The 13,133-nt window shown below is 37.0% G+C and overlaps 2 protein-coding genes across 3 annotated transcripts; both read left to right on the top strand.

Annotated features, from left to right (window-relative positions):
* LOC128222606 (calmodulin-alpha-like) lies at positions 1–6,282 on the top strand. 2 transcript variants are annotated; one of them, XM_052931702.1, is made up of 6 exons: positions 1–241; positions 585–615; positions 2,138–2,278; positions 3,040–3,213; positions 3,804–3,914; positions 4,422–6,282. In XM_052931702.1, the coding sequence occupies exons 1-6, from the start codon at positions 239–241 to the stop codon at positions 4,547–4,549; spliced, it is 588 nt and encodes a 195-aa protein (XP_052787662.1). In that variant the 5' UTR covers positions 1–238; the 3' UTR covers positions 4,550–6,282. The 2 variants fall into 2 exon arrangements, with proteins under 2 accessions (XP_052787662.1, XP_052787661.1); XM_052931701.1 differs by lacking the exon at positions 1–241 and adding an exon at positions 274–437.
* A 1,024-nt stretch (positions 6,283–7,306) lies between these two features.
* Positions 7,307–12,534, top strand: LOC128222607 (calmodulin-beta-like). Its single transcript, XM_052931703.1, has 6 exons — positions 7,307–7,483; positions 8,384–8,417; positions 9,607–9,750; positions 10,071–10,164; positions 10,413–10,561; positions 12,073–12,534. Exons 1-6 carry the CDS (start codon positions 7,481–7,483, stop codon positions 12,102–12,104), a joined length of 456 nt encoding a protein of 151 aa, XP_052787663.1. The 5' UTR covers positions 7,307–7,480; the 3' UTR covers positions 12,105–12,534.
* The last annotated feature ends 599 nt before the right edge of the window (positions 12,535–13,133 follow it).

Genomic DNA, 13,133 nt, shown 5'->3' with positions numbered 1-13,133 from the left:
GTCACATATCATCGTGCATGGCTGGCTGTGAGTTTTCTGAATCAGATATTAGGGAGAACAAAGTGTATAAATAGCAAACAAATGAAAAGCAGGTCATGATGAACTGTATATTGCCACAATAGGTCAAGGTTTGCTTTTGAAAAGTTAAAAGTGAAACAAAATGTGAGGTGGTATTGTTGTTCTGGGACTTACTTTAGATGCGCCACACAAGGATAGCTATAACAGCAGCTTGGTAAACATGGTAAGAGAGTTGTTATCTTCGTAAAGGTAACACGCTGCTTTAGTGTAATTTTATGTTAAAGTGACATGTGTTTTATCCAATGCCCACGTCATTGACGAAATTCCGATGTAATTCAATTGGAGAAAAGGGATGGTTACTTCTTCAGGTGTAAAGTGTAGACATGTCTACATCGCGTAAAACTCGTAGGAAAAATGGAGTACGTGCATTTTAATCGTTGGAATAACAGGATTTTAGTTTACTTTTCGTAATTCGTTTTAAGCACTAGGATTTACACATATTGATTTGATTGTTTAATACATGTAAAGCTTGAAAATATATAAAATATTTTATTTGTTTCGTGAAGGTCGACAGACTGACGGATAAAGATGTCAAAGGTAAGTAACTGAACCTCTAATTCTATTGATATTAGAAAAAAATGGCATTTTCAAAGCATATTTCTGTACCGTCATTAATTTATGAATATGTATCAATACGCTTGTATGCGTAGTATATAAATAGGAATAAATACAAGAGAACATATGTTGAGGCCGAACAAACCAATAAGCTACTATTCACATACACGTCATGATGCAGGCCTTAAGGCAACATATGTATACATATATATACGCATGGTAACACGATAAAGCGACCCATTAGGTACAAAGTCAATGCGAATCTTTGCTACGTACGCACAAGATTACATTAAGTCTGGTTTTACAGCTTATACTTGAGCTGAAATGATTAATAGTATCAAATTAACCAGATCGGAGGTCGTTACATTTCCTTTTAACTAGAGTCATGGTTTTTAACGCCCAATGTTTTCCCCTAGCTTTTTAATATTGATCTACGAATTACAAATACAATCATGCTATAACTCTTAGGGGATTGTCGGTGTATGTTACATAATTATGGCAAATCGATAAACAAAAATTGCAGGAACATTGTTTAAATGCGCTGTTATCGGTGAAAATATCAAACACCTACGTTTCGCATACATGGTTAGGTGTTTATTATCAAACCACATTTCAAGTTGAATTAACTTCAATAGAATTAAATTTAGTAACTGTTTTAAAATTTATGTTGTGATAATTGCAAAACTAGTATTGGAATTTGACTGGAGTCAACGCAAACCTATGTCCCTTTGGCATTAAAATGCAGTAGCAGATCGAGAGGGCGCATTTGGCACCCCACCCCCCTAAAATCATCCGAGTTTATTTTTTATTTCAATAATCTATATGTAAAAAGTAATAAAATACGCCCAAAATGCACCATTCCGGACTACATCTTATAAAATTGTCGTGGAGGATGCACACCAATCGCCCCCCCCCCCTCTCCCTACCAACACTTAAAAGTTAAAACCAAAACAATCGGTTCTGATGGAGAGCGCAAGTCAAAAGGTTACGCCCCCTAGTTACGCGCCGTCTAACTTTAAATCCTGAATCCGCCCCTGAAAATGTGATGGGACACCTGGTGGGATCACGCCGTAATTCGGCCAATGGTCGCGGGCAGACTCTAAAACATCAGCACCACTGAACGGGTGCAACATTAGTTCACACAGGAAAACTTACTTAAGAATCATAGTCCTCCAGACTAATTGACACATAAATACAAACTTTCGGCCTTGATGCAAAATTAATAATCTCACCCAGAAATCATAAATTTTAAATCAACAATTATGTTGTTAACTGAGGATGCATCTGACTATTTGTATATACTTATATGCATGCTGATTTTGTTGATGATGACTCAAAATGTTTTATAAAAAAGGTAATATCCATCTATATAGTATCCCAATGTATTATTCATGTTCGTATATATCATATCATCGGCGAGGGTATATATCCTTTGTACTCATCTGTATATATGTTCATCTCTTACCTTATGGAGGAATAAAAAGTATATCTATCTATCTCTCAGAGTACAGGCGAGTGTTTGACGAGTACAAGGGCCGGACTGAGGAGGTGGAGTACAGGCACCTGGAGAAGATGCTGAACAAGCTGAGCCAACAGCCGGACGAGTTGGAAATGGAGTCCATCTACGAACACCTCGACATTTACTGTGAGTATATATAGTATGTTCATGGGGGCCAATTATATCAACGCACATGACCGTACGATTGCTTTTTCGAGTAGTTATACCATCTATTAATAAAATAATAATGTCTTTTTGGTCTGTTAAGGCAGAGTGTAAAATTATGTTTTTGAAAGTTAAACTTTCAACTTAAATTGTGAAACTCAAAACGTAAATCTTTTTTGCCTAATAGAAATGGTTGATCGTGATTTTCATACAGACAATATTCCTTTTAAAGTCAAAAAATTACATTAAAAAGTGCACAAATTATACCGATACAAAATTACTGAGCTTAGCCTAATCCTGCTATAACGGAATAAAGGCCTTTCGAGAAAAGAGAGCCAGGTTTCAGAACCGAAGATACGTGGAAATCGTTCTAGAAGACAAGGCAAGGGCACGGCTGAAACTTCAGTTACTATAAATTGTGTACAAACCCTTTTTTCATCTTTTCTCTTGTGGTTTCTTTGTGAATGTACTGTATGTATGATTTGTACGTTTTGATGTTTTCTACAAAGAACACTATAATAATAATAATCATACACAAGCCTTGATTCCAAGCAACCGAACCATTGCGGATCTCATTGTGGGAATTGTGCACGAGAACATATTAGGCTGTCCCTCGTCGGAAATCGAACAAATAACAAATCGGACTCCTCACGCGATTCTTAGATCTTTTACACAAATAGATCTATGTACATGCATGTGTGTCTATCCCCTGAAACTATTTGCTTTCTATGTGCCCGTTGCAGGTAATGGTTCTTTAAGTTTTCCGCACTTCCTGACGCTAATGGCGAACCGGTTTAGCGTTGAGGTACTGGACTCTAAAGCGCGCAAGAAGCAGCAAGAAGCAGACGACTTGCTCAGCGAGATGAAAGAGGCTTTCAAGGTCTTTGACGGGGACGGCAACGGTTATATAAGCCAGGGTAGTCTGCGATTTGCAATAGTATAGCGTCCAATTATTATTTCGATTATAAAGTTTTAAATATGATCAACTTGGTCCTGATGTTCAGAAAGCATGATTCAAATATTTTCTACACTGAAAAAAACACCCGCTTGCTATTGTGCTGGATTGACTCGCGGTTTTTATCTGGTGTAGATACGTCACTACTTTGCTAACTAACCCGTTTTCTGACGTCGGTACATTTCATTTTTCGTTTAAACTTGTAAGCATTTTAGCTATTCAATATATGTCACTAGCGGATTTAGACGGGGCGTACCCGGCGCGCACCTCCTCTAAGTTTATCAACTTTTTTATGTCAATGTCAGAGAATTGATATGAAAGGTATGCACTGCAATGCACGAAATTTTCTTTAGGAAGGGGCGTAATTTTAAGTTGGCATCCAAAAGTGCTTCCCCTTTAACGCCAAATCCTGAAACCGCCAATGCATGTGTATTAAGTAACACTTGTCCGCCCTATATACACAATAGTATCATAATCAAAGGCCATGGGCTATATTCGCCAATAAAGACATTCAAAAATGAAGTTCTTTTTTAACAACTTGGCCTCTTGCAGCGGAGCTGAAACACACGCTTCACAAGATGGGTGAGCGACTTATGGAGGAGGAGATCGATGAGATGATGATGGAGGCAGACACGGACGGCGACGGGCAGATCAGCTTCCCAGGTACTGCAGTACTGGTCCCTATACTACACACATACTCAAGTCATGTTCGCACATCATGATTAAAAATAAGTTATCATCAAAATAATCCATGATAGAATGCGCTTCAAAAACGAATTAATTATTTAAAAAAATGTAATGGTGCTATGCGGTTATTTGGTAAAAAATGAGTTTTGCTTGAGAATTTACTTCAGTACTAGTATGATATTGGGGCCTGGGCTATTTTGAGTAGTTAACAAATCCATGTGTGTAACTTATAACTGTATACATGAACCTATTTGAAAAAGAAAGTATTTGGTATAAATTGGCATAAAATAGGTGGAATAAACTACGCCGTTGCTTGGCTTAGAAAATACCGTACAATATATACATACATCATGTTACAATTATTTTCTCCAAACGAAAGTACGCCAATCCTGTGTAGTATACCAAAATGGTGTTCAAATCATCATTAAGATGCTACCCCATTATTTTAATCGCATTATTGTACATTAAAGTACCTTGTTGCAGAGTTCTGCCGGCTGGTACGAATACAGGAAATGGAGGACAATCCCGGAAGTCAGATGAGTCAAAACATAAACGTCACCCCCAGTCAGATCGCCTCAGCCCTCTCAGGAATACAGGAAGTGGATGACTAGCACACATGCACGCGTGAGAGAACATATTTGGTATAAAAAAACATGTTTTAATGAAAAGTGGAATTTCACATGCGTGAATCTGCCGTTTTGGGTCAAAACGTGCGTTCATGCTGATTCAAATTTATGATAAATCATTTCGTGCACGATATCTGTATAATACATCCATACATATGGAGTCGTTGGAATAAGGGTAAAGCCCGACATCATTCAATTTGGAGCATTGGGGCAACGATTAGTCATTTAGTTGCCCACAATGACCGGATGGGTTATGGGCTGCGGGTAAAGGGCGGTGGAATGTACGAAGCTCGGGCTTCAGGCCCCAACGCTTACCCGCACCCATGTAGGATGTTCATTTTAATGTACCATACTTTAGCTTTGAAGTATTATTGTGTTTTGAACTTGTTGTATTGAGGATGACCCCTCTCGCCTTTATTGGCACGATGTCGAATTTTTAATGAGTACTCCGGTTTCAAGATGGTGGAACTCAAACTCTGAAACTCAGAATTTGTCATTGTCTGGCTCCGTTAAGGACCTCAATATAGTTATATATGTTGTTTGTCAGGCATGATTCAGGTAGAAATTAAAGAGAGTATTTGGGAGAGCTATTTGTATTTCTAAAGGGGCCCATCCACAATTTATAAAATTTACAATACTAATTTATGCCACCAACTGTGCAATCACGTTCTCATTCATCAGAGGTTTGATAATGATAAATCTAAATTATGTTTGCATAGCATCATCACTCGAGTGTATGCAGTGTATGTCGAGAATGCGCAATCAGTGTTTTAAATATTTTGATTCAGTTGTACTCCGACAACCATTCCACAGTAGTATGATACTAATAATCGTGACACCTTGTTAACAAATAGTTGTGCTTGATCTGATTTCGTCAATATATTGATCAAGTCTTCGATATTATTCAATGGTTGTCGGGTTAGCGCGTGGTTAGCGCACTCGCTTCTCACCAAGGCGACCCGGGTTCGATTACCGGCCGGGGCGCATGTGAGTTTGATGTGTGGTCACCCAAGCCGGACAAGTGGCTTTCCTCCGGGTATTCCGGTTTCCCCCACAACACAAGACCCCACTTTCATGCAACATCGTCCAACGAGAGAGAGTGATTAATATAATATTGTAGTAACTTGTTTCACAATTGTCGTAAAATAAATAAGTTTAAACTTTAAGTCATGTTTAATAATATTGTCCTATACTGAACGCTTCAAGAACAAAATTATTTTAAAATGATCATAATTGCACGTTGTCGGGGAATGTCATTGTTATCATTACTCACTTGTGAAATATGATAAGAATATCGTTACTGAAGGTTTATGATTCTGGTAAGATTACTTTTAAATAGTTCAAGCTAAGTTTATATGTATATAAGCTTTTATATTGTTTTCTTATTATGTTTGAAATACGGGATTATTTGTTGCGGCAATAAATCTACATATTTGTCTCATATGATTGTGTATTGTTCAAATGCCAGATATTTTAGCTGCCATTCGTTGATATTTATTATATTGTTACACCATTTAAGTGCGTACTGAAATGTTTATATGTGTCAAAATAATCGTTTTTTAAATGAATTGTTCTTTTTATGATGTAAGTATGTTACACTATAATTGTGTTTTCTGACTTTACATACAAACAGTTTATGTTCTGGTACCGGTGTTATTTTTCGACTTCTTTTGTTATGAGAAAAAAAAATGGAAAAATAAAAAATGTCAATAGCCTGATACTGTGTTGTGTATGTTACTGAGGTGACCATATTTCCCTATATAGGTATAGACGGGTGATAATTGTCTATTCTCATGTTTCTTTCAAAGGTGCCTTACTACTTAAGTACCGTCAACGTATATTGATGTGCAGTTAAGGAATCAGATACATAATATTGTAAACTGTGGACGCCAGGTGACCGTGTATCATTTGAAGGATTTTGCGTAAAGAATAAAGAAAAAGAAAATCTTAAGGATGCACTCATTTTCCCAATTGTGATGCACCACACTTATAATAATTGTTTTAATTTATCGAAAATGATGAATAAATATCGAAAAAGCAATGGTTCTTATAAAGGATACCGTGTTTGATTTGAAAGAAATGTGCAGAAAACGCGGTATTTCTACCTTATGACACGATAGTTGATCACTGTAAATATTTGAGGACCAACCAGTCATTTAACATTTGTGCGTTTATAGCTATTAAATACACGTTTTCAATCTTGTTATCAGTAAGATTTTTTTCCATAAATACATAATTTGGTAAGTTCTTAAAGTTTATCACTCAAAATTTATGTTTGTTTAAAATACATGTGTATGTATTGATTTTAAATATGTGTATTACTTTAACCCTTTTTCAAAAAAGTTGTAAAAAACCCTTAGAAGATTGCGAAATTTCAATTTCGGCTGAAATGAAGAGCAAGCTACAAGCTGTATTAACTTTATCTATAACGAATATATTTCAAATTTAAGTTAATATCAGCAAGAAAATACCATTGAAAGGGATGCCAAAATAATATATGGTCACCATGCAGACATCAAAATTTACCGCACAGGTGAAAGGGGTTATCAGAGATCTAGGTTATTTATGGATCTAATACCTTAAAGGGATAAATAAAAATGCGTTTGTTTGCCTTTATCTTAAAGCAAAATGTTATTGCGTTTAAAGATTGGCTGTATATGTTGGGATATTAATAGACGAATGGCAGATTCAAGGTTAAGCCAATCAATGCAATAATCGCAGAGCGTTTCTTCAGGACTAGTCGTCTATTACTGAAATTAACGGCAATTTGTATAATGTAGCAAAAATTAGCCTCAACTTGACAAACCTTTCTTTATTTGTACCCGGCTCAGGTATATCGGTCGATACTAGGACGATTAGGCGGACATTTTCAAAGTTCTTCATCTGTGTGTTGCAACTAGGGGACTTATCACGACCATGGTAAGTTATTAAATGTTGTTTTAGTTTTACATCATATTGACATTGAGTCACAATAATGCCAGAACATAATGCATTATATTTTCAAGTTCTCTGCAACTTTGAATATAAAATGAATGTTACATAAACACTCGTACATGCGTGTAATTTTGGGGAATAGGGTAAAATGACAACTGATTCGGTTTATAACAATAACTGTATACCTTTTTGTGTTTAACTGTTTTCTTACTAACATTTCTACAGCATCATGGTCGATTATAAGTATTTTACATCATGTCACGTAACACTCGTATAATAACAGTATAATACATCGTATATTTACGGTATTTAAGATATGCCAAAGCTATGTAGTCATCTTTCTTCTGTCAATTCTATTCGGTGTCAAATTATGAATTTTTTGAACGGGCGGATGTTTCCATGACATAGTCATTTTAGTCAAACATTACAATGCATTGAAATTAAAAAAAAATGTTTGCATTAGCCCATTTAATATAGATCTGAATGTTAAAGTTTCATTTTTTATTATCATTTTATACGGTGTAAAATTATAAGTTTATAAGGGGGAAGAAAATATGTCCATGCCAAGCAAACATCATAGCATGTATGTAAATATTCCTGTAAAAGTTTCAGTCACTTTCAATTTCACTTTATTACATGTTTATTACGTGGTAAAACTATGAATTTTCAAATTGGAGGAAATATTTCCATGACATGCATTCATCATTAGCAGGTACATGTAGATCTGCCTGAAGATATGTAGAGTCATTTTGTTTCAGACAATTTCAGTGTGATACAATTCGGGTTTTTTCCATAACATACATATATACATCTAAAACTGCCTATGTTTAATAGAGCACTATAAACTCGTCGATTTTCCCCAGTGTCTAGTTTTTCTTCTTGCAGGCTAAAGTTGAGATTACAGACGAATTAAGGGACGGTAAGCAATTGTTTTACTTAAACATCCAAAAGTACAACTAAAAATACAAATACTTAGCGAAGAATGCATAAATGGCAATAATAATTTTCAGACGACAATGGACACCATGGTCGTCGGTGTAATTGATACACTTAGCTATGATGAGTTTGATTGTTTAAGGCTACCCAGATGATTTGATTAATATCAAGTGACGCAACCAAAATAAATAATTTACTTCCAATTCAAAAACGCAAATGTAAACAATACATTGGTATTCATCTCTGAGTTATTTATGGTCGAACAAGAGTAGTTAAGATAGATATATGGAATAGCTATTAAATTGTGTCTGAAATTTCAGAACTGTTTATGGTCATGAGTATTTACATGCGTCATCAAAGTTTGTTTGTTTGAAGAGCACAGCCATGTATCCCTTTTGATTGCCAAAATATTTGCATGCCACGTTCGATCGGGACAATAGCTACAGAAGTTTTTTTTTATTCTGACAGAACTGTTTATTTTTGCCCAAATAAAGCGTATGAAAAAAGATAATGATCAATATTCAAAGAGACATATATATATATATATATATATATATATATATATATATATATATATATATATATATATATATATATATATAATTCTGCTGATGTGCACTGAATGCATGCGCTCTTATAATTATGTTGACATCATTGCGTACAAAGCACAAAAAGAAATGTTTTCGCCTTATTTATATGTCGGTGGGGATTCAAGACTTACACAGTCTAACCCTAACCCTTTGTTATTCCAAAATCGAGTCCCCTAAATACTCGATTTCGTTTCCTATATAACACTAACCCACAGGGTGTTGGCGATATGGTTGATATATCGACTAAAATATAGCCGATACGTTTTTAATGTATAAAAGACATATGTTATTTTGTATGTGCTTTCTATGGAATATGTCACGCCATTCGGAATGTTTGTCACGCATCACTGCTAGACGCACGCACCAACAGCAAAACACAAGCAGGTACACACACAAACACACGCACGCGCGCACGCACGCACACGCACACACACACACACTAAAGCATCGATGGTGTTGGAGATGTGCGTCTGGCAGGAATGTCAATGAACACAAACAAGAGTTGGACTGGCTTGAGATACCTGGGTCACTCAGAACCCTTCCCTGACTAAATGTATAACTATTTCGTTCTATATTTCGAAGAGTATCGGTCGGCGTTCGACATGTTTGATAAGGACGGGGATGGGACAATCACGACCAAGGAGCTGGGCACCGTAATGAGGTCACTAGGACAGGACCCTAGCGAACAGGAACTCGTTGACATGATTAACGAGGTCGACATGGACGGTAAGCACGCCTGGGAATCGATAGCTTCATTTCAGTTTACTGAACTTAAAATGGAGAATAGTCAATAAAGTTTTCCGGTGTTCAAGTTGTTCAGGAGTGCTAAGGAGAAACTAGCCTACATTGGCTACACATTTTATCCAAAATGATTTTAACAAAAACAGCTGCATCAGTAAGTTTACCAAACTATTGTAATTCTGCCTGCTGTCAAATCTTTTCTAAACTCCAACATAACACTTGTGTGGCAAAACACGAATATCATTCAAGCAAATGAAGAAAATTGTGTATACACGAGTACGTCAAATAAATGCAATCTTTTGCAGGCAACAAGACCATTGACTTTGACGAGTTCTGTTTGATGATGAAGAAGCGGTCGTCAGAACAAAATGCTGACGATGATCTCAGGGACGCCTTCAAGTAGGATACATAATAAAAAAAATGCTTTCTCTCGGATATAAGCAATACACATTAAAGAAATGAATGTCATATAAATTTTAGAATTTTCACGGTTAATTGTCATGAGGTTTACTTTCTTGATGGTAGTGCATATTTTTAGGATTTGGGATTACTAAGTCCATCTGCCCGGCCGCCTTATAGAACATATAGGTTGTAGACAGCTGTCAGTACTTTAAAATGCATCCACCGCCCTCATTCTCTCAATACAGCGTATTTGACAACGATGGTAACGGCTACATTTCGATGTCGGAGCTGCGCCAGGTGATGATAAACCTCGGGGAGGAAATGACTGACGAGGAGGTGCTCGAGATGCTCAAGGAGGCCGACATCGACGGCGACGGGCAGATCAGTTATGATGGTAAGTTTGGGCCGATGGCAATGAGTGTATAATTATGTCGTCGGCGACGGACAGATCAGTTATGATGGTTAGTTTGGGCCGATGGCAATGAGTGTATAATTATGTCGTCGGCGACGGACAGATCAGTTATGATGGTTAGTTTGAGCCGATGGCAATGAGTGTATAATTATGTCGTCGGCGACGGACATATCAGTTATGATGGTAAGTTTGGGCCGATGGCAATGAGTGTATAATTATGTCGTCGGCGACGGACAGATCAGTTATAATGGTTAGTTTGGGCCGATTGCAATGAGTGTATAATTATGTCGTCGGCGACGGACAGATCAGTTATGATGGTAAGTTTGGGCCGATGGCAATGAGTGTATATGTATGTCGTCGGCGACGGACAGATCAGTTATAATGGTTAGTTTGGGCCGATTGCAATGAGTGTATAATTATGTCGTCGGCGACGGACAGATCATTTAGGATGGTTAGTTTGGGCCGATGGCAATGAGTGTATAATTATGTCGTCGGCGACGGACAGATCAGTTAGGATGGTTAGTTTGGGCCGATGGCAATGAGTGTATAATTATGTCGTCGGCGACGGACAGATCAGTTATGATGGTTAGTTTGAGCCGATGGCAATGAGTGTATAATTATGTCGTCGGCGACGGACATATCAGTTATGATGGTAAGTTTGGGCCGATGGCAATGAGTGTATAATTATGTCGTCGGCGACGGACAGATCAGTTATAATGGTTAGTTTGGGCCGATTGCAATGAGTGTATAATTATGTCGTCGGCGACGGACAGATCAGTTATGATGGTAAGTTTGGGCCGATGGCAATGAGTGTATATGTATGTCGTCGGCGACGGACAGATCAGTTATAATGGTTAGTTTGGGCCGATTGCAATGAGTGTATAATTATGTCGTCGGCGACGGACAGATCAGTTAGGATGGTTAGTTTGGGCCGATGGCAATGAGTGTATAATTATGTCGTCGGCGACGGACAGATCAGTTATGATGGTTAATTTGGGCCGATGGCAATGAGTGTATAATTATGTCGTCGGCGACGGACAGATCAGTTATGGTGGTAAGTTTGGGCCAACAGCAACAAGCATGTATATAAATGGCGACGGGCTTAACTGATGTGAAGGTGAGTTTGGGCCGACGGACAGACGGCGAACCTTGAAAATGAATAAGGGCCGACGTTGACGGTTAGATAACCCAAGGTGAGTTTGTATTACCTGGTTATGTATGCGACCAGTTCACTTAATTGTTAGTTTGTGAAGGACAGAGAAGCTACAACAGAAGTCAACGGACAGATAGCTATGTCGGTGAATTTTGGTCGACGGCGACAATCAGCTTTGAATGCGAGATGAGTAATTTGGCGAAGATGGGCATATTGTTTATGAAGGGGGTGTAGTTTTACTTAATAAGATTAACTTTCACATTTAGTTAATAAATGGTAGATACATGTACAACGTAATGTTTGTAAATCTGTATACTTCTTTCACAATTTTATATTGCAGAGTTTGTGCGGATGATGACGAATAAAGACTGACCATATACCTGCTACAATGCCTTCTAGTGATACAGTACATGAACACTGAACATTTCAAGTGTTCCTTACATTTCACAAGTGCCATTGCCAGACATTCCCTGGGGTGCTGCTGTAGTTTTATTGACACTTGAACATGAACATGTTCATCATCATTTTCTGCAATAAGGATCTCGTATTTAAAGTTTTTAAATTGACTGTATGACCAATAAGTGTGTATCTGTGCTTGTAGGTTATGTTTTTCTTGTGATATGTAAAGTGCCGTGAAATTATATACATTGTTAATTGAGGTATTAGCCATGCAAAGGATTCTTTTAGTTTTTAGGTAGATTTATGTTTAATATACATGATCTGACCAAATCAACCGATTTGCTCTTTAACATTTTTTTTAAATGTGTATATTATTGAAACAAAATAAATATACATGTACGTATTTTTGTGTGAATAAATACATTCAACAATTATTGCACCTCAGTGAGATCGATATGGTGATTAATCGATCCGATGAAGCAATATCGACCTCCTTCATTCCAACGTACTTGATGTCCTACATCTGTGTCTGTCCTTTACCTCAAGGATAGATATAATTATACTCTCCATGTTTGCCCTCCCAAGTCTCTGATTCAACAATTATACTTGATGCATCTAAATATGTTAAATAATGGGTAATATCAATTTGGAATATAACCGTTTCAAGCAGTTCAAATACCATTTTTTCAGCTAAATTACTTAAACACTTGAAACTTTGATAATATATGTATACAGACATAGAGACAGGCATTCATATAGAAACCACGCTATCTACCTGAGGCATGTATTTGTCTCGTATTTTTCAGAGTTGCTTTCGAGAAAACTCCAGGTTTCATGGCAATGGCCTTTATGTAGAGAAAGATCACTATCAACATTAAACACTGCCCCATTTATATCGATGATGTATGTATTTAAATGCTCTACCATCAATGTGTTATATTTCTATGTGGGCTGTCAACATGTTCAGTCAGCTTGACCTTGACCTTAATGAATTTAACAAGA

The sequence above is a fragment of the Mya arenaria genome, chromosome 16, assembly GCF_026914265.1.
Source record: "Mya arenaria isolate MELC-2E11 chromosome 16, ASM2691426v1".
Taxonomy (NCBI): domain Eukaryota; kingdom Metazoa; phylum Mollusca; class Bivalvia; order Myida; family Myidae; genus Mya; species Mya arenaria.
The sequence above is the reverse complement of the archived record's forward strand: the minus strand, read 5'-3'. Positions and strand labels throughout refer to the sequence as shown.